Source organism: Lepidochelys kempii, chromosome 10 (genome assembly GCF_965140285.1).
Source record: "Lepidochelys kempii isolate rLepKem1 chromosome 10, rLepKem1.hap1, whole genome shotgun sequence".
In the NCBI taxonomy this organism is placed as follows: domain Eukaryota; kingdom Metazoa; phylum Chordata; order Testudines; family Cheloniidae; genus Lepidochelys; species Lepidochelys kempii.
Window position 1 is genome coordinate 60,098,249 of NC_136389.1, and position 22,690 is coordinate 60,120,938.

Genomic DNA, 22,690 nt, shown 5'->3' on the forward strand with positions numbered 1-22,690 from the left:
TGTAGGAATAAATGCATGTTAATCACAATCCTGCGATCAGAGCTGGGCAGGTGGACCCTCAAGCCTACCTGGATCCAGCTGCAGAATTGAGGCCTAAATATGTTTGATCCTGAAGCCCTAAAGCTTGGTAAAATTAGTTCTGACAATAGTATTTTCACGTAAGGCATTAAAAATCCCTTTCACAAATGACTCTGCTGTATTTTTAAGAAGTATATTCTGGTTGTCTTCTATTGGAGGGACTAAACATAGGCGGTTCTGAGCACCCCCTGCAATGTCTCTCAGCTTCAACTGACTTTATCAGGAGTTGAGGTGGCTTAACACCTGTAATTTGTAAAGGTTCTTCAGTATAATCAGTTTGATGGCTAACACACAACAAACTTTTCACCATTTGAGAGAGTGTTTTGGTTTTTTGAATACTCTAGCCTATTCTAAAAAAGAAAGAAAGAGAAAAGAAGAAACAAAGTAAGCTTTTGATCCAGGCATCTTTTAGCTGCAGTGGATTGAACATTAGGGTTCATTTTTCAAAAGGGCACTTCACAAACAACAAAAGAAAAAGTTAGACAATAAGCCCCAATCCTGCAGAACCTTAAGCATATATGTAACTTCATTCTTGTTATTCCTACTGAAGTGCTTAAATGTTTGCAGAAGTACAACGAGAGTTTACAGTGTTACATTTTCATAGCAAAAGTCCTTCTTTCTGGTATAAGCAATCAGGAATGAATGACTCTGTTCTAAAGTTTAAAAGTAGGCCTCAGGTACTGTAGCTTAGCCAAATAGCATAGCATAGCCAAGTCATTATAGGCATAGTAGTATTACCTATACTTATGCCTTCAGTTGCTGCTGCCAACTGAGTACTAGGGTCTATTCTATTCAAGTTCATACCACCTTCATCCTTGTAGCATCTGAGCGCCTTCTAATAGTGCATTAGGTACGGTGACCACCTGTCCCTTATTTGATTTGTCTCATAGGGTGACTACCTGTCCCTTAACAATTTTGAACATTAAGTTGAAGTTTATGATAATTGCATTGTATACTTGAGGACAATAGAAATGTACACTGGAGAGAAAAATATATGATATACTAAGAGAAATGGTGCTTCCCTAAAATGTCCCTTAAAATAAAGAATTGCCATGGGATAAGAGCAGTCATGGGATAAGAGGGAAGGTTCTCTCATGGATTGGTAACTGGTTAAAAGATAAAAGAAAAGGACTACTTGTGGCACCTTAGAGACTAACACATTTATTTGAGCATAAGCTTTCGTGAGCTACAGCTCACTTCATAAGCTTTCGTGAGCTACAGCTCACTTCATCCGATCCAATGAAGTGAGCTGTAGCTCACGAAAGCTTATGCTCAAATAAATGTGTTAGTCTCTAAGGTGCCACAAGTACTCCTTTTCTTTTGCGAATACAGACTAACACGGCTGCTACTCTGAAATCTGGTTAAAAGATAGGAAACAAAGGGTAGGAATAAATGGTCGGTTTTCAGAATGGAGAGAGGTAAATAGTGGTGTCCCCCAAGGATCTGTACTGGGCCCAGTCCTATTTAACATATTCATAAATGATCTGGAAAAAGGGGTAAACAAGGAGGTGGCAAAATTTGCAGATGATACAAAACTACACAAGATAGTTAAGTCCCTGGCAGATTGCGAAGAGCTACAAAAGAATCTCACAAAACTGTGTGAGTGGGCAACAAAATGGCAGATGAAATTTAATGTTGATAAATGCAAAGTAATGCACATTGGAAAACATAATCCAAACTATACATATACAATGATGGGGTCTAAATTAGCTGTTACCACTCAAGAAAGAGATCTTGGAGTCATTGTAGATAGTTCTCTGAAATCATCCACTCAATATGCAGTGGCAGTCAAATAAGTGAACAGAATGTTGGGAATCATGAAAGGGAAGGATAATAAGACATAAAATATCATATTGCCTCTATGTAAATCCATGGTACGCCCATACCTTGAATACCGCGTGCAGATGTGGTCGCCCCATCTCAAAAAAGATATATAGGAATTGGAAAAGGTTTGGAAAAGGGCAACAAAAATGATTAGAGGTATAGAACGGCTTCCTTATGAGGCGAGATTAATAAGACTGGGACTTTTCAACTTGGAAAAGAGGCGACTAAGTGGGGATATGACAGAGGTCTATAAAATCATGAGTGGTATGGAAAAAGTAAATAAGGAAGTGTTATTTACTCCTCATAATACAAGAACAAGGGGCCACCAAATGAAATTAATAGGTAGCAGGTTTAAAACACAAGAAAGTATTTTTTTCACGCAACACACTGTCAACCTCTGGAACTCCTTGCCAGAGTGTGTTGTGAAGGCCAATACTATAACGGGGTTCAAAAGGGAGCTAGATAGATTCATGAAAGATAGGTCCATCAATGGCTGTTAGCCAGGATGGGCAGGAATGGTGTCCCTAGCCTCTGTTTGCCAGAAGCTGGGATTGGGTGACAGGGCATGGATTACTTTATGATAACCTGTCTGTTCATTCCCTTTGGGGCACCTGCCATTGGCCACTGTCAGAGGACAGGATACTGGGCTTGATGGACCTTTGGTCTGACCCAGTATGGCCATTCTTATGTCCCATATTGATCATGTAGTTTCCCCTTCTTTCCACCAACAAAGGTGGCCACCCAAGTGTTAGGTGATGTAGCTAGTCATGGTTACAGGGCTAGCTGCGCCTCTGTCCCCTTTGTGGTCTCTCTGAGTGTACCCCTCAGGTGTCAGGCCTGATGCCTTTACCCCTCCTGGGGTGGAATTCCACAATTTTCTCACTTCTAGATCATGTCTAAATTGTCCCATAGTTCAGACTGTGGGGGTGTGAATAGTTGTGTACACCAAAGTGCTGGGCTGTAACTCCCCTATGTGGACAATGCAGGTGTGAACTAAAGGTACCTATTTTGCTTTAATGTGGTCCTAGTTGAAGAGGACTAGGTTAATGAGAAGTAGGCCGCTGCAACATCCATATCCATTAGGGGGAAACACAGCACAGCATTTTGGGGCACACAGCTATTCCTACTGCCCTAGTCTACACTGTTCAGCAGTGTAGACAAGCCCCTAGACTGGGCCCTGGACTGCAGTACCCAGTGTATCAACCCTGTTTACCCAACAGGTCTGACCTGGTTTGGCAACTGCAGTTCTTCCCTTTGGGAGTTTGTGACCACTGGTGTATGTATCATGACTGGACAGGTGTTGTAAAACCAGAATATTGTTTTTTCTCACAGTAGAGACAAAGCATAAGTGAGAGATAAGTATTTTACAACAACAAATAGACCACACACATTGCTAATTTACCTAAGACTTACCATCCCCTGATAATAACTTAGGCAGGCCTTATTTCTTCTAGCCCCAATGAGTTACTGTGAGTCTATTTTCTCAATACAGTTCCCGAACAAGTTCCTCCTCCTAGGGGAGAGAGAGAGAGAGAGAGTCCCTTATACTCCAACCAGAGTTCCTTTGTTCTTGTCAGTTCCCAGGCTTTTAGCCTGTTTGTCAAAATCAGTTAGGTAGGCTTGACTGAGGGTCAAGCCAGTCTCCTCAGAGCCTCTGGCTCTGCCATTGTCCTGTAACAACCCTCAAGGGCTTGTTGAGGGGTGGTGTATCTTGAGCTGTTCTTCCATTCTTGCTTGCCTTTCCTTATAGCCTACTATTAAACCAAAGCAATATAGTCATACAATAAATACCTCAATAACCAGGGTAAACATACAGAATTCATAAATCATTTCAGAGCAGCTCCACTTCTTCACAAGTAACATGTCACATGGTTCTTTTTTCTTCCCTGCCCAGGGAGAAATTGTGTGAGGATTTTTTTTTAAATGTAATATATGTACAGTATTCCATGTATTTTTATTAATGAAGGTAAGTCGAAGGAGTTCACCTTTGCACTTGGAGCTGAGGTTGAGGTGGTTCATAGTTCGTACAGATATCTTGGAGCAGCCCTCAAGAAAGCTTTGTCTCCTATACAGATGAGCATTACCCTTGCGGTAGAGAGCTGCACTGTGCCTGAGGAATTGAACTGTCGACTACAGTTCTCACCCTAGAACTTTACATGATCCTTTAGATCAGTGTTTCTCAATGACCAGTCCATGGACTGGCACCAGTCCTGGAGATCTCCCTGGCACAGTTTAGGAAAGCAGCAAGCCAGTCCCTGTTATAAAATAGGTTGAGAAACACTGCTTTAGATTTCCTGGGATCAGGCCATTGAGCATCTTGAAGATAAGGGCTGAGACCCTGAACTTGACTCAATATTTTATGGGAAATCAACAAGAAGAGTGGAGGACAGGTTTGGTATGCATTTCGTAGCCAGTGCAGATGCACTGCAGCATCCTTTACTAGCTGTAGTTTTCTAAGAATTGATAATCAAGTAGGTAGCATTGCTATAATTGAGTTGGGAGACAAAGGTGTGTATTACTGAGCCCATGTCCTCATTCTCAAAGATGGGATGTAACCACCTAGGTAGCTGTTGTAGATGATGGAATGCCTTACTGCAGATACTGCTATGTAAGAGCTTTGTGTCAGTGAGAAATCCAGGAGTACTCCTAAAATGTGGACTGAATTGGCCAGTTGTGGTTGTTTATCTTCAACCAAAAGAGACTGCACTGTAGCTTAAAAATCCTCAGAGGATTTTCCTCTGCCAACTGACCTCTGACTTTCTTGCCCAGGCTCAGCTTCAACCCACTATTCTTCTTCATCTGTGCTCTGATCTTGACCAAATACTGGACTAGCTTGTTGACAGTAGAGTTGTCATATGTTGTAAAGGACAGATAGAACTGTGTCCTCTCTGGTATTTGCGGCACTTGAGTCCATTATTTCTCGCCAGTTTTCCTAATAGCTGCATGTAGATGGTTAATAAGAATGGAGAAAGAATAGATTCTTGTGCGACTCTACAGGTCAGGGGTCCGGTGGCCACACCATTACAACTCGAACGATGTCAGACACAGTTAGTGGGATCCATCTTCTCATATCCTTTTTTTGTTGTTGTTTGTAGTGTGGATGGGAAAACATACATCTATATCTGTATTGTAGCCTAAACTACCATGTTATAAACTAGGCTCCTAGGACCCTTACACCTTCCCCTTGGCTACAAACTTCTTCTTCTTAGTTTTCAGATTAGCCGCCATGTCAGTCTGTATTCACAAAAAGAAAAGGAGTACTTGTGGCACCTTAGAGACTAACAAATTTATTTGAGCATAAGCTTTCGTGAGCTACAGCTCACTTCATCGGATGCATTCAGTGGAAAATACAGTGGGGAGATTTATATACATAGAGAACATGAAACAATGGGTGTTACCATACACACTGTAACGAGAGTGATCAATTAAGGTGAGCTATTACCAGCAGGAGAGCGGGGGTGGGGAGGACCTTTTGTAGTGATAATCAAGGTGGGCCATTTCCAGCAGTTGACAAGAACATCTGAGGAACAGTGGGGGGAGGGAGGGAAATAGCTCATTCTTAATCTTTCCCTGTTTGCTATAGAGGATGTTGATCAGGTAGTTCCACAGTTTCTCCAACCCCTCAGACAGAGACAAACACCTACAAGATCTCTATCAAGCTTTCTTACAACTACAATACCCACCTGCTGAAGTGAAGAAACAGACTGACAGAGCCAGAAGAGTACCCAGAAGTCACCTACTACAGGACAGGCCCAACAAAGAAAATAACAGAACGCCACTAGCCATCACCTTCAGCCCCCAACTAAAACCTCTCCAACGCATCATCAAGGATCTACAACCTATCCTGAAGGACGACCCATCACTCTCACAGATTTGGGAGACAGGCCAGTCCTTGCTTACAGACAGCCCCCCAGCCCCACAGAGCTGTGATAATCAATTCCTGACATAACCAAGCTCAACTCTCTCCAGACCCTGGGGAAATAAGATACATTTTGAAACACTTTGTTTGAAAAGCTGTGTGCATGCAGTTGAATTATGTATAACTGTGTTTATGAACAAAAAGTTGACAGGACTTGTTTAGATTTCTACAGCATGGGGAATGCAAATTAGGAACAGGTGCTTGAAAGAGCAGAACATTCTTTACTGCTGGATACAAAGACCCTTGATTTACAAAAGTATTGGAGATGAGCTGGCAAAGAGAGACTCAGAAGGGGCTCAGTCTATAAATAAACTTTTGAATAAAAGTTTGGAGCGGTGCACGCAAATAAACTTTTGAAATCAGCAAAACCACTTGCAAGGGTGAGCCTTGACTGTGGCTGCCTCTGAGAGCCCAAAATCCTAATCCTAGATACATGAACAGAGAATCAGTGAGAGTAGCCACCACTGGATATTATTTCAGTGGTGGCACATCCAGAAGGTGCCGCTTTGAATTTTTAATTATACTGTTTATAACATTACTGACTCAAAAGGTAGCTATAAATGCAGTGAAGTATTTTAATTTCTACTATTTTGTATTTCCCATATCTGACATAATACTTACAGAAAAGTTTTAATGTTTTAAAAATACTTTGTGCTATCTCCCATTATAAATGCTTAATAGACTCTAAACTATGAATGAATTAAACTTCCTTTGCCACTACTTTTAAATATATATATATATATATATATATATATATATATATATATTTAAGACAGGTGGAAGAGGGAGGCAAGCTGGTGTTATGATTTGGACACAGGATTCAGAGTCAGAAATCCTGGGTTAATATTCTTGCTCTTTCACTGTGAGTGTAGGGAGAGGAGGGGAGGGGAGGGGTGGGGTGGGGTGTGTGTGTGTGTGAGAGAGAGAGAGAGACATTGGGCAAATCCCTTTACCTCCCTTTGTCTCATTTTCTCTATCTGCAGAAAGGGAAAGTCATAACACTCAGCTACTGAAGCAAAAGATATCGTGAGTTTAATACATTTAATTTATTTGCAAATGGTAAAAATAAAGTAAAGATATGAAAAGAAAAAATGTTTAGAAAAATAAAAAACTAAAATATTTATAGCTAAAAAAATCTTGTTAACGTAACGTTTTGTAGGGTTTTTCGTAGGGTATGTCTGCACTGGCAGAGTTACAGCGCCGGCAGTTACAGCGCTGCTCAGAGAGTGCTGAAGGGAAACCCGCTGTTATGTATTCACACCGTCAGCTGCCTGCGCAATAGCGTGTTCACACTTGCGGCACTTGCAGTGGTATTTGGAGCGGTGCACTCTGGGCAGCTATCCCACAGAACATCTCTTCCTCTTCTGCCGCTAAGAGTTGTGGGAAGGCAGAGTGGGTTGCGGGGCATCCTGGGTCCTGTCCCAATGCCCCCTGATGCATTGCTTCGCATCCCAGCAATCCCTGTTCTTCCGTCCACATTTGTTGCCATCTTCCAATGGTTTGTGTACTACGCACTCTGCCTCTTCAGTCTGCAGGAATGGATCCCGAACTGTTGACCAGTACGCTGCTCGCTCTGACTAACACATCACGAGTGGCAGTGGAGTTATTCCTTAAACTAAAAAGGCAAGAGGAGTGCAACATTGGTCTCGCCACACGTAGTAGCTATAACACGAGATTGCTTGTGGCATTCACAGAGGTGCTGACCACAGTGGAATGCCGCTTTTGGGCTCAGGAAACAAGCACTGAGTGATGGGATCACATCGTCATGCACATCTGGGATGACGAGCAGTGGCTGCAGAACTTTCGGATGAGGAAAGCCACATTCATGGGACAGTGTGATGAGCTCACCCCAGCCATGCAGCGCAAGGACATGAGAATGAGAGCTGCCCTGCCGTTGGAGAAGCACGTGGCAATTGCACTGTGGAAGCTGGTTGCCACTGATTGGTCGCTAACCAGTACGGTGTGGGAAAGTTGACGCTGGACTCGTGTTGATGGATGTGTGCAGGGCCATTAATCGCATCCTGCTCCGAAAGACATGACGTGTGTGACATTGTGGATGGCTTTGCACAAATAGGTTTCCCTAACTGTGGAGGGGCCATAGATGGCACGCATATTCCAATTCTGGCACCAGACCACCTAGCCACTGAGTACATTAATCAGAAGGGGTATTTCTCAATGGTTTTCCAGGCACTTGTGGGTCACTGTGGGCATTTCACAGACATTAATGCAGGCTGGTCCGGAAAGGTGTAGGATGCATGCATCTTTCAGAATAGTGGCCTGTTCAGGAAGCTGCAAGCAGGGACTTTCTTCCTGGACCAGAAAATCACTGTAGGAGAAGTTGAAATGCCCATTGTGATCCTGGGAGACCCTGCCTACCCCTTAATGCTGTGGCTTGTGAAGCTATACATAGGGCAACTTGACGGCAGCAAGGAGCAGTTCAACAGCAGGCTGAGCAAGTGCAGAATGACTGTTGAGTGTGCTTTAGGCCGTTTAAAGGCCCACTGACGCTGCCTATATGGGAAGCTGGACCTGGCAGATTGCAATATTCCTATGCTTATAGCCGCATGCTCTACACTCCATAATATTTGTGAAGGGAAGGATGAAAGCTTCACTCAGGGCTGGACCGCTGAGGCTCAGTGTCTGGAGGCTGAATTGAACAGCCAGAGACCAGGGCTATTAGAGGGGCGCAGTGCACGGCCATAAGGATCAGGGATGCCTTGAGGCAGCAATTTTAAGCTGAAAGCCATTAATATTTGTTGCTATGCTCGGGAGTGCAGTGCTTGTAACGTTAGGAGGTGATTGTGATTGGTGCAGATGATGCAATCTGAAGGTTTAAGATAATTGTCTCTTGTTTTACAGGGCTCTGTTTGCTTCCAATTAATAGAATAAAGATTGTTTTCAAACCAACATAATTATTTTATTAAAAAACAACAACTGGAGGAGAGAGACAAACAAAAAAACTAGGACTGTCAAGCGATTAAAAAAATTAATTGTGATTAATCACGCTGTTAAACAATAATAGAATACCATTTATTTAAATATTTTGGATGTTTTCTACATTTTCTACAAAGTCAAACTTTAGAGCCTACAAGTCCAATCAGTCCTACTTCTTGTTCAGCCAATCGCTCAGAAAAACAGGTTTGTTTACATTCGCAGAAGATAATGCTGCCTGCTTCTTATTTACAATGTCACCTGAAAGTGAGAACAGGTGTTTGCATGGCGCTGTTGTAGCCAGCACCGCAAGGTATTTACATGCCAGATGCACTAAATGCTTGATGCTTCAACCACCTTGATGCTTCAACCACCATTCCAGGGCACATTTGTCCATGCTGATGACGGGTTCTGCTTGATAACAATCCAAAGCAGTGCAGACCGTCGCATGTTCATTTTCATAATCTAAATCAGATGCCACGTGCAGAAGGTTGATTTTCTTTTTTGGTGGTTTGGGTTATGTAGTTTCTACATCACAGTGTTGCTCGTTTAAGACTTCTGAAAGCATGTTCCACACCTCATCCCTCTCAGATTTTGGAAGGCACTTCAGATTCCTAAATCTTGGGTTCAGTGCCAGAACTATTGTGATAAATGAAGGCAGGGGAGATAGCTCCCTTTTATGGACCCAGCCAGCCTGTTAGCTATTAAATCCCCCTTAGTAGCTGTTCTCGACTTGCTTTACCTGTAAAGGGTTAAAAGTCTCACTGCTATGCATAGGTAAAAGGAAGTGAGTGGGCACCTGGCCGAAAGAGCCAATGGGAAGGCTAGAACTTTTTAAAATTGAAACAAGACTCCCCTTTTGTCTGTCGGTTGTGCTCGGGGAGAGGGAGCAGTTATGCTGTGAGAAGCTTGGGCCAGGTATGAAAAATCATCAGTATCATACCTAGAAACTACTCATCTAAAACCCCAGATATGTAAGTAGATCAGGAAATGTATAGAAAGACACGATTAGGTTTATCCCTTTTATTTCTTCATGGCTTGTGGACTCCTCTGTGCTAACCCCAGATGCTTTTGTTTTGCTTGTAACCTTTAAGCTGGACCTCAAGAGAGCTATTCTTGATACTTAATCCTTGTCATTGTTTTTTTTTTTTTAAATCTAGCAAAACGCCTAAGTTCCCAGATGTATTTTCTTCTTTTTTTTATTAAAAAAATTTACTTTACTTTTAAGAACAGAATTGGATTTTTGTGTCTTAAGAGGTTTGTGCACATGTTGTTTAATTAGCTGGTGGCAACAGCTGCTTTCCTTTTTTTTTTCGCGCAGCTCTTCCCCGGGGAGGGGGTGAAGGAGGGACCTTGAGGGTACCTCACAGGAAGGAATTCCCAAGTGAGACTTCCTGGTCTCTCAAAGGATTTCTGCATTGGGTGGTGGCAGCATCTACCAATCCAAGGTCAGAAAAAAGCTGTAACCTTGGGAGTTTAATACGAACCTGGAGTGGCAAGTATTAATTTTTAGAGTCCTTGCGGGTTTTTTATTTTTTATTTTTTTTTATTAATTTTTAGAGTCCTCACCTTCTGCATTCGAAGTGCCAGAGTGGGGAATCAGCCTTGATAGCTATCTTTAGAAATTTCACATTGGTATCTTCTTTGCATTTTGTCAGATTTGCAGTGAAAGTGTTCTTAAAACGAATAACATGTGCTGGGTCATCATCTGAGACTGCTATAACATGAAATATATGGCTGAATGAGGGTAAAACAGAGCAGGAGACATACAATTCTCCCACAAGGAGTTCAGTCACAAATTTAATTAACCCATTATTTTTTTAATAAGCGTCTTCAGCATGGAAGCATGCCCTCTGGAATGATGGCCGAAGCATGAAGAGACATATGACTGATTAGCGCATCTGGAACGTACATATCTTGCAACGCCAGCTACAAGAGTGCTATGCAAACACCTGTTCTCACTTTCAGGTGACATTGTAAATAAGCGGGCAGCATTACTTCCTGCAAATGTAAACACACTTGCTTCTCTTAGCAATTGGCTGAACAAGAAGTAGAACGGAGTGGACTTATAGGCTCTAAAGTTTGACATTGTTTTGTTTTTTAGTGCAGTTATGTAACAAAAAAATCTACATTTGTAAGTTGCACTTTCATGATAAAGACAGGTTTCTAAGGTGCCACAAGTACTCCTTTTCTTTTCATGATAAAGAGATTGCACGACAGTACTCGTATGAGGTGAACTGAAAAATACTATTTCTTTTATCATTTTTACAGTGCAAATGTTTGTAATTAAAAATAATATAAAGCGAGCACTGTACACTTTGTATTCCCTGATGCAACTGAAATCAATATATTGGAAAAGGTAGAAAAACATCCAAAAATATTTGGTAAATTTCAATTGGTATTCTATTGTTATAAGTGCGATTAATCGCGATTAATTTTTTTGAGCTAATCGCATGAGTTAACTGCGATTAATTGACAGCCCTAATTGATATGTATGTACGTCGGTATTTCAAACTTGTGCTATGCTTCTGGGTGACACCCCCAGACAGTTTGGCATCAGCACTACCTAGCCTACTTGATGGCCCATTAAGAACGGTCAGCTATACAAGTGACCCATTGAGAGAAGGTAAGGGATACACCTTAGGACTCAACAACTCATGCAGAGGCATGCCTACAGACAGAAAAGGCTTCCAAGCCATGTGCTGGGCAGTTTGTGTTTGAAACAAAGGAAGCACAAGCCGCATGGCAAAAGACTATAAAAGGGCAGCTGCATCTTTTCTTTTTTGTCTTCAATCCTGCTTCTTACCTCTGGAGGAACTTTGCTACAAACTGAGGCTCTGAACAAAGGACTGAATGACCTATCCAAGCTGTGGATGTATTCCAGAGGGATTTTCAAGCCAGAAAACTCACCAGTACTGCTAGAAACCTGATATATGGACTTTGAAGTCTTTGTATGTGAGGCCTGGTCTACACAGAAGGGAGGAAGGGGGGGATCGATCTAAGTTACGCAACTTCAGCTTCGTGAATAAACTAGCTGAAGTCGACATACTTAGGATCTACTTACTACAGTGTCTTCACTGTGGTAAGTCAATGGCTGACACTCTCCTGTCAACTCCACCAGCGCCTCTCACCCTCGTGGAGTACCAGAGTTGATGGGAGAGTGCTCAGTGGTCGATTTATCGCATCTAGACTAGACGCGATAAATTGACACCACCCCCCCCAACCCCCACTGGATCAATCACTCCCCGTCGATCCAGCGGGTAATGTAGACAAGCCCTATAATAACTGTTTTACCATTTAGCATCTCTCTTCTTGTTCTTTCTTTTTTCTTTATAATAAACCTTTAGTTTTAGACACTAAAGAATTGGCTGGCAGTAGGATATTTAGGGTAAGATCCAAAACTATACTGACCTGGTAATGTGGCTGACCCTTTCGTGTCAGAAGAACATTTTGTATATGTGAGCAGAGGTTTTTTTTAAATAACTTCTCACTGTACTGGACCTAGGTGCTGATTGGGAGCGAGAGGACAGGAATGCAATAAAAGGGGGCTGTGTGATTTCTTTCCTTGCTTCTTGATAATCAGTGTGGGGGATCAGAAGCACAGTTTGTGACTGGTTGGGGAGTTTAACTTCAGTGTTACCCACCAGTCTTGGGAGTATCTGCTCTCCCTTTTGCAGCCTGCCCTGACCTTGGCATTTCCAGTGAGGGCTGCTCCAGGCACCCTGGGTCACATTGGAGTAGTCTTGGCAGGATCCACAGAACCAGATCATTTGGGTTTTGGATCAGAACCCCACGCTATTCCAAATTTGAAATTTTGATACAGAGAGTTAAAGTTAATCACGAGTGATCCACAATCAAAACTGAAAGCCCTGAGAGAGAGCCTGTGTCTTGAACATGAACAAAGAATGGCAGATCTTCGATTGCAGGAAAGATTAGCTGAAGAGAGAGCCAAGCAAGCTCATCAAAGACGGACGAACAGCTGGCTGCTATGCAAAAAGCTGCCCAGGAATGCAGAACGCAAAGACTGGAACCTGAAGCAGAAGTGGCCAGACTTACTGAAAATCCAGTTTATAATGATGTTGGTATGTTGTTTAATAATGATGTGGTAACTCTATTTATCAGGGTAATGTCATAACCCAGTCCCAGAAAAAATATAAATGTGAATCCTCTGTATTATCTGTAACTGACAGGGAGATCTGTGAAGGGGGGTGGGAGGGGTGTTTGACTCTAAGCAGTTCTATGTGTTTAACCAGGTATGCTATAACAAGGATGAGAGTGTCTCTAGCCTTGGGATGGTGGAAAATAGCTGTTTGCCCCATCAAAAAAGCAGTTTATATGGTGAATGTCTGTCTAATATCTCAGAAGTGAATCTGGAATTAGAAGAAATGCAGAAAGAAGCTTAGGAAAACATTTCTTTAGAGCAAATTAATGTTGATCGTCAGTTTGAAGCCCTAACTGAGAAAAGAAAGGGTAGATTTTTGGTGGGTGATGGATTGCTGGCTGAAATCCAGCTGGAAATGGCCCAACTTGATTATCATACACATTGTAAGGAGAGTGATCACTTTAGATAAGCTATTACCAGCAGGAGAGTGGAGTGGGGGGAGAGAAAACCTTTTGTAGTGGTAAACACCCATTTTTTCATGCTTTGTGTGTATAAAAAGATCTTCTATACTTTCCACAGTATGCATCCGATGAAGTGAGCTGTGGCTCACGAAAGCTTATGCTCAAATAAATTGGTTAGTCTCTAAGGTGCCACAAGTACTCCTTTTCTTTTTGCGAATACAGACTAACATGGCTGTTACTCTGAAACTGGTCATAGAAATGTTCAGGTCAAGATGATTATGCATGTGGATTTTAGAATACTTTGAAAAAACAGAAAGCTTTGGTCAACCTTACCTATGGATCTTCAAGGGCGATCCCATCATTTTGGTTTCAAATTTAAGTTACAAAATCTACTTTGGATCTTTGTGTCTCACGCTATTTATTTCCTCCTCTATTTCTCAAAACCCTTCTCTTAGTCTGTGGGAGGAGGAGGTAACTTCCTCCAGCACCTGTGCATCATTTGAAGATCACGGTACCTCCCCTATATTGCGGAGAGAGCTTCAGTGTGTACAGGTAATTTGTTTTGCCCTTTCCAGTGGTGAAAGTAAGCCGGTCCGCTCTGTTTCGGCGTACCGGCAAGAGCCAATACACAGCCGACCATACTGGAAGGGGGCAGCTTCCACAGGCGGGCAATTTAAAAGGGGCCTGTGCTCCCGGCAGCGGCCAGAGTTCCTAGCCCTTTAAATCGCTGCCAGAGCCCCGCTGCCAGGGCCCTGGGGTAGCAGAGGCAGCCTGGAGCCCTGCGGGCTCCCGCAGTGATTTAAAGGGCCAGGGGATTTAAAGGCTCTGCTCCTTCTGCCTGAGACCCTGCACTCCTCCCAGGACCCCGGCCCTGTGTACCAGTAAGTCCCTTAAGTTACTTTCACTCCTGGCCCTTTCCCATATCAATGTTAACAACTCTTGCAAGTTATTCATAAGTCTGGTGATTTGGGGTTTGTTTGCTTTTTGTAAAGTCCCCAATTGCTGGAATCATTTTGTTACCTGAGGACCATCCTCACCATCTATTAATCTCTCCCCCCAAAAGTAAGTGTCGAGCCTTGTGGCTGTAGAGAAAAAACTTGACAATGTGACTCGAAAAGTCACCAACTGCAGAGGATGTATAAGACGAAGGCCACACCTATTAATTAGTAAAACTCATGCTTGTTAAACCAATCTCACAATTTTTAGGGCAAATCTGATGACTTTTGAATCCTTCAGGCTGGTACTGTACCTGGAAGGGCTAAAGCACCGGGGAGTCCCAGCCCCCATCAAAGGCACTTCCCTGCCTGCTTGGCACAATGCCTGTAGCCTGGCTCAGGGGGCCACCGCGGCGGGAACCTCCACGCGCTACCCAGAGCACAGCAGGGAGACGCTGCACCCTGTGACCTGTTGAGGGCGCAGCTCAGCATTTAAACGGGCTTTAGGTTACTAAGTTAATCAGGAGGGGTATCTGACACCTGGATCGGAGGCAAGACTGGGTTCTGAGCCAATCAGAAGCAGTATCTATCTCTAAGGCCGGAGGGAAGGGGAGGCTCTGAGCCAATCAGAAGGTATATCTATCTCCAGAAGCGGACACAAGGCGGGGATCTTAACCAATCAGAAGGAGTATCTGTCTCCAAGTGGGGCGGGAAGGCTGGACTCTTAGCCAATCAGAAGGAGTATCTGTCTCCTAGAGCGCAAAGAAGCCGAAGCTCTGAGCCAATCAGAAGGTGTATCTGTCTCCAGGAGCGGAGGAAAGGCGGGGCTGTCAGCCAATCAGAAGGAGTATCTCTCTCCAGGGGCGAAGAGAAGACCCGACTCTTAACCAATCAGAAGGGGGGATCTGTCTCCGGGGCGGAGGACCGGATTGGGATCGGGGGAGCGCGCACGCGCCATCTGTTGGCTGTAGCCGCGCGCGCTGTGGGCTGGGGCGGGGCTTGGCCGGGGCGGGGTAGAGTGTAAACACGAGTAGGCAGCCGTTGGGAGGAAGGTGCGTCTGTGGTGTAGCCGTTGGTCTAGGATACCGCTGCCTGGCCGGCCATGGCGGCCTCTCCCGTGGAGGTGGTCGGGCTGCCGAGCGAGGAGGTGAGGTTCGTTGCGCGGCCCTAGGTTCCCAGTTTTCCGGAAGGGAGGCGGGCGGCAGCTGCTTTTCGCTCTCTCCATCCGCTCCCCTCCGCGGTGCCGGACCCTCCCCCTGACAGGCCTCTTCTGTTGGCATGAGGGCCTGTGACTGTGAGTCCCTGTCGTGGGGGGCCGGGGGGCCCTCCCCTGCCTGTGCCGGCCTCAGAGTGGTGCCGGGCGGTGTAGGCAGGGGAGGAGCCCAGGCTGTGGCTGTCGTGGGCAGTGGGCTGGGGCTGGCAAAAACCTACCTGTTAGGGGCTGGGATGTGACCCATCCAGCGGCTGTCTGTTTCCCTCTCTGAAGGTGGCAGCAGGGCTCCCAGTGTCCTGCCCAGAGGGCGCTGGCTGCTGGGTAGTCCTGTCATCCGGCGATGGCCCCTCGGGCGAGGTGCTTGGGTTGGTAACCTGGTAACTTCCTCGTCTAGTGGTAACAGAATTTACTGTTGGTAGACGCTCCAGTGATTATCTGGATAAGAGAAGTTAACTGTATGCTATGAATGGTTTCTGGATTGCCTGCCTCTTTGAACAAAATCTGAAACTTTTCTGTACGATACTTCCTAAATCTACCAAAGTCAATATTCCAATAATCTGAACTAATACTTGTTTGTAAACAATGCATAGGGAGGATAAGGGAGACTAGATGATCCACTTTTTCTAACCACACTAAGAAACTTTAGGTATGGGCTGTGCACTTTTTGGGGGGGGGTAGTGTAATTAAAATTTTAACTCTTGGGTAACAGTGATTTTATAAACTTATGTTGTGAGTTTGCCACCTGAAGGAGGTAATGAAGGGTGTAATATATGTAGGTGGTTTAAATTGCACAAATGTATGCAGGATGTAGATATTGGCCATCTGGGAGGAATAAAGTAGCAAATAGTTCATGACTCTTTATTAGTGAACTTTGTTTCAGTTGAAGGTACAATCCTTGAAGTTTTCCAGTTGTGGATAAACTTAGGGGTACCACTCTTGTATACTATCTGTAATACACCTGTGAAATATGAGTAGGAACAACTTTCTTGAGGGACTGCTGGTGGCATACACTCTTGCCAAGATAAATAAACTCAACTTTTTTTTTCCAGGTGTGTAGTGATTAAAAGTTGTTTCCATTGGAGAGCACTTTGGTGTCCTGTGTGAAATGCCTGGAGTGTTATCTTTGAACCAGCAGGGTGTATTTTACCAAAGCTGGCTTTGATCATCTCTTGTGTATCAGAACATATACATGCTTTGTGGAAATGGTTACCTTGCAACCTTTGCCACTATTTGAATGGTTCACAAACATTAATTTGTTTTTACAAAACCCCTCTGAGGTAAGGGAGTGGTAGTATCCACATTTTTACAGGTGGGGAACTAAGGCACTGAGATTAAGGTCAGAGGTATGGACTAACTTTTTTTTTTTTGAATGCTCAATTGGAGTCAAAGAGCCTGATTTTTTTTTTTTTTGAGTACTTGGCATTATATAGCATGTATATGTTAAAATACAGCTGCCATTGACTTGAGTTCTGGCTATGAGTTCTCAGCACTTCTGCAGATTGGATCCATGGTCTCAAATTGAATATACAGAAAATGAGGCACACATCCTTAGTGACCACCAGTAAAAAGGTTGGTTTAAATAATTTCCTTACATCACACACAAACTTTATGGTAGAAGTAGGGGTAGAATCCAGTTCTCTAGGGCATGTTTCAACTGCCTTAACCAGGAGACAGTCCTTTCTCTTCCTGTCATCTCTTGCCTTTTTCACTACACACCGTCCAGTTTCTGCAGCAAATGATGAAGGGGCCCAACAGACAATAGCCTCCTTTACTACACAGCCCTGATTTGCCTCAGCAGCTAGTCTGTCTTCGTGCATTGAATGAGACAGGGGTCTTATGGAAAAAGTAGTATGTGATCATGTAATCAAAGAATGTATCATGACGTATACACACAAGGGGGCTGAATTAAAGTTACACAAACCATCTTAATTTTGGCATTTCCTAACTTTTGAATGTTTGACTTTTGTAATCTTAGTGTTTTAATGTTTTTTCATGAGTAATCTTAGATATACTCATGAAATATAGATTCTCAGATCTCTCTATCCATTTCTTGCCCTCATCTACTTAGTATTACACTAGTCACTGAACACAAAACAGACAAGTGTGCAGATAATTCTTTTGCAAACGCTACTGTCTCAATAAAGTTTTAAAAAATTATGTTGACAAATCTCCTCTTACTCCAGTTGTTAACCCTGACCCACAGGTACTGGCTTCTAATTTTCCCCAGAGGTGTTGAATCCCCACTCAGCCCCAGACCCCACCCCATCTGCATCTCTTCTCCCAAACCCCCACCCCGTCCCTGAACTTCCCAGCCCTGCTCCACCCCAGATCCCTTCCCCCAAGTGCGCCCCGTCCCTGCTTCTCCCCCTGCCGCCCAGCGCCTCCTGCACTCCTCTGAACAGCTGTGCTGTGGCATGCAGGGTGCGCCAGGAGGGAGGGGGAGGAGTTAATTTGTGGTGGCCGCAGGCAGGTGGGAGTGGGTGGGTGCTTGGCTGCTGTTGGGTGCTAAGCACCCGCTAATTTTTTTTTCTGTGAGTGCTCCACAGAGTCTGCGTTTATGCCTTGAGCTAAAGAAAGCAATGCTTTAAAGTGCATTTTCCACCTCCAGGTGGAACTTTCTTTTACAGTGCTCTTTTCCTGAGGCTGTTTTTGAAAATCACTCAGAAGCTTCAGCTAGTGCTGAAAGAGGAGTCCGACCTGTCTTTATGAAATGGGTAGCTGTGTGCACACTAAATGTGTGCTCTAAAATTATTGTCTGCTTGGTTAAAGGTTGCAAATCCAGGTGATAGTTCGGAACAGTAAATTTGTGTACAGACTAAATTATGACTGCCTCTGTACCAGGGTAGTGGTGATCCTGCTGATGTTTCTTAAATGTGCTTGCGTTAGTACTGGTGCAGTTCTTGGTGAAAAGTCCTTGGCTGTGGGATTTAATTCCTTCAGGTGGCACACAAAATCTCAGCCTTACTGACTTGTAGTCTTGCATTTTTCTCTTACTTTCATTGGTCAAGCATTTGCTATCACTGGGACACTTTAATCTGTTGAAGGAGTACAAGGGAAGACATTTCTTCTGTCTGCTTTGGGTGGTTGAATCTGCCTCAGTATGGAACAGCTTCCGTATGAGGAGAGATTAATAAGACTGGGACTTTTCAGCTTGGAAAAGAAACAGCTGAGGGGAGATATGATTGAGGTCTATAAAATCATGACTGGTGTCAAAAGTAGGTAAGGAAGTGTTTACTCCTTCCCATAACACAAGAACTAGGGGTCACAAAATGAAATTAATAGGCAGCAGGTTTAAAACAAACAAAAGGAAGTATTTCTTCACGCAACGCACAGTCAACCTGTGGAACTCCTTGCCAGAGGATGTTGTGAAGGCAAGACCATGACAGGGTTAAAAAAAAAAAAACTCAATAAATTCTTGGAGGATAGGGCCATCAATGGCTGGGCAGGAATGGTGTCCCTAGTTTCTGTTAGCCAGGAGCTGGGAATGAGTGACACGGGATGGATCACTTGATGATTACCTGTTCTGTTCATTCCCTCTGGGGCACCTGACATTGGCCGCTGTCGGAAGACAGGATTCTGGGCTAGATGGACCTTTGGCCCTACTGGGTCAGACCATTCTTATGTAATGGGTGCAGCCTATTTTAAAAGCAATCTACTAAAATTGAAGGGGAAAGGTATCAACCGGTGTTAACTTCTAGTTCCTAAATTAGACATTACAAGAGCAATCTCAGTTGTGTATGCTGAAAAAAGGAAGTGTTATTCCTTACAAGTTGGATATAGACCAATATTGTCATACTACAGATGTAGGGCTCGCAAAGAAGCCTGCCCAGAATATGACAAAATATGTATTCAACCAAAATGCCTCCCTTCTCTCCTACTGGAAGACGTTGAAAATGGATCTATAGCTACACAATGAAATTGTTTCCAGATGAATAATGACTTCATAGCCTATTTAGTTAAAGAAGCATATCAAAATTCTTTCCTATGTACTCTGCCTGGAGAGAACCCTTCTGATCACTTGTTGAATTAAGGACACTTTTTTTTTTTTGGCTTGTAAATTGCAGAGTATTTCAAAATTTCCAAAACAGAACTCTTGTGGTGCCAAGGTAGCAGATGTTTTGAATTCTTCATGTTGCATTTCAGGGATCAGTTTAGTAATAGAACACTATGGTACATTTCCTGCTTCCATGCACTTCATATTTCAATCTTGCATCCACTTTTCAGAGGACTTCCATTACACAAAAGCTCATCTTTTCTGAAAATCACAAAAGACTTTTTATGAACATCTGGCATTTCATGAATTCCAAAAAGTATTCTCATCTAAATTTCTCATTCCTTAGCATGTACTTCTTGGCAATGTAGCTTCTTATGTTGGCCAGGGCCATCAGGCTAAAAGGTTTTTACTACCCAAAAACCAATAGAGAATTTAAAAAGCAAAAAAAAAAAGGAAAAAATTAATCTCCCAATCCATTACTTATCTGTCTGAAACCAAGTAGACCTCCCCTTTTTCTTTCTATCTAGCAGAAGAACTTTCTTCTGCTCAACCTCTTCTCTACCTAATTCTGAGGCCGGTCACTACTTCCTCTACTACTCAGCCCATGTGGCAGGGCAAGAAGTCTGGGAACCAGTGGAGAGGAGGGGAGACAGATCTGACGAGGAGCCAAGGTGCAGGGGAAGAACTGAGACTAGCTGGGCAAGCAGACTGGGTCAAGGAGCTAGGGAAAATGAGGATAATGAGGATGGTTGAAAGCCCTGGGAAGGGAGGCTGGAACTGGGAATTGGTGGACTGAGAACAAAACCAGTGGGGCCTAGGAATACATAGGCAAGGAGATGGGGAGAAGGAGTAGGGCAGAACTGGGAAGGGGGAGACTTGGATGGAGGAGTCTGGAGGGGTAAGACTAAGACTTGCTGGGGAAGGAATCTAGGATCCGAAGTCTGAGGAGTGGAGGCTGGAACTGGGACAAGGAGCCAGTGGTGGGACAGACAGCTTGGAGGGGACAAGGCAGAAGAGGTCAAGCTTGCAGGAATGGACAGAAGAGTTTCTGCCCACTAAAGCATATACCCCTTCTGAGCCTAGGATGGATCTCAAGATTTCCTGAGGCTCACCATTCCTCTGCTGTCAGCAAATATCTGTGAAACTCATGAAGTGTGCATCCCATCTCCCTGTAGCGCAAGTCCACATAAAAGTTAGCTCACCTATTACTGCTGTCACTTACACCATTGGATGAGGTCTGAGACATGGATCAAAGATTCCAGCTTTGTTGAAATCCAGTGTGGTGTCAGTATGACACTACATGATGGAATTTGTTTTTCCCAGGTTTTTAAAAACCTGGGAAATTACACATACCACTGCCCAACCTTAAGTTGGTCCCTTTGTGCATATGTATTATGATAAAGTCTAATTAATGATCACATACTATTTTTTTTCCCCACAACACCCAGGCCTCATTCAGCACACAGCATAGACAATGCTCATTTAATGAGCAATTATTCAATACTTTTCTACTCATTGTTTAATGTTTGGCCCATTTCTTATTTACTTAGTGCTATCCAAACCCTGCTGTGAAGACAGAATTATTAATTTCCGTATGGGCAGTTCTTTGGTGCTCGCCACTACAGGATCTGAATGCTGCTCAAATATTAATTATTTTCAAAATACGCCTGGAAATGAGTGGATATTTGATCACACTTTACTGATTAAATTCAGAAGTATCCACTAATTTGGGGTGCCCAATTTGAGACCTGATTTTTGAGTACTTAGCATTATATAGAACTTGATAGGTTCAAATGACAGCTCCCACTGACTTCAGTTGCAAGTGCTCAGCACTTCTGTAAATCAGACCTTAGTGTCAAGTTAGGCACCAAAAAATTGAGGGACATGCAGTTAGTCACCACCTGTGAAAAACTTGGTTAATGTGACTTGTATAACATCGTAACAGAATTCGGCGGCAGAGGCAGGCTTGGAATCCAGTTTTTCATGATGGCATTCAACTTCCTTAACAATGAGACCATCCTTTCTCGTCCTTCAATTCCTTACTTCATTCACTATACAGCTTCCAACTTCTGCAGCAAATTACCCATGGGTCCTACAGTCGCCTTCACTACATAACATTGATTCATCCCCAGAGCAGCACTAACTTGTGCACTGAATGAGGCTGGGATCCTGTGGAGAAAAATGTGGTCATGTAATTAAAGACTACATCATAATGCATATGCACAATGATGTCAAATTAAGGTTGCACAGGCAACCTTAATTCTGGCATTGCCTAGGTTTTGAGTCTTTGACTTAATAACTTTAACGTTTTAATGTAGTTTTGAGTGTACTGCACCTATTGATAAATCAGGAAATAGTAATTGCTATAGATGATATTGAATTGGAATTACATTATAATCCACTCATTTTTTCACCTACTGAGAACTTTCTGAAAACTTTTTGGTCTGAAACTCTCCTTGCTTAATCTCAACCTCGAGATAACCTTTGTGTTAAGTTTTAAGAAAAGAAGGACTTTTGAACGATGTGAGTTACTGTAGAATGGGACAAAGTGTACTTGGTAGTCAGATGCTTATTCTCGTGTGACTTTTTTTTCCAGTTTTGCAGCTGCCCTACTATAACCCATCTGTGGTTATAACTGAGGGAATAATTGGTGTTCGGGTTTTTTTTCCAGTTTGCAAGCTGGACTGAAAAAAAAAATAGTTTGGGTTGAACAAAAACTCTTCTCCCTCCCACGTTTTTTTCACAAATTAAGAAACCTGAAAACTTCATTTTGGAAACACTGCTGTATGGTGTTTCTTCCATTTGGACCAGCAGCTGGTGAGTGAAATTGACATTCTTGTCCATTTCAGAACGGACAATGTCAACTTCACTCTGCAGCTGCTGAGGTCCCCGGGCCTGTCACAGACTGAGGACTTGGGGTTTCCAGGTACTATGGGTCTGGGATGGACCCTGGGAGCCCTGGCTGCTGGTGAGTTAAAGTGACATTTGGACAAAACATTTCAGACTTGGTGAATCATTACTGGAAATTTCAGATGAGCTCTAGTTGTGGCAAAACGTATCAAGCCAAACAAGCAGCAGTGAAGTGGGGAGCTCTCATCTCTCTAGCACAGGGGTGGGCAAAGTACAGCCCACTGGCCAGATCCGTCCTGCCAGCCGTTTTAAGCCAGCCCTCAAGCTCCCGCTGGTGAGCGGGGTCTCGGGCTTTCCCCACTCCAGCTGGTGCGCAGGGTCGG

At 43.5% G+C, this 22,690-nt stretch overlaps 1 protein-coding gene across 1 annotated transcript in view; it reads left to right on the forward strand.

Annotated features, from left to right (window-relative positions):
* The first annotated feature begins 15,236 nt into the window (after positions 1-15,236).
* Positions 15,237-22,690, forward strand: part of NEDD4 (NEDD4 E3 ubiquitin protein ligase) — a 128,416-nt gene continuing 120,962 nt past the window's right edge. Inside the window, exon 1 of the mRNA XM_073303793.2 lies at positions 15,237-15,397. Within this exon, the coding sequence (XP_073159894.1) occupies positions 15,353-15,397 (45 nt within the window). The 5' untranslated portion in view covers positions 15,237-15,352. The remainder of the gene's footprint in view (positions 15,398-22,690) is intronic.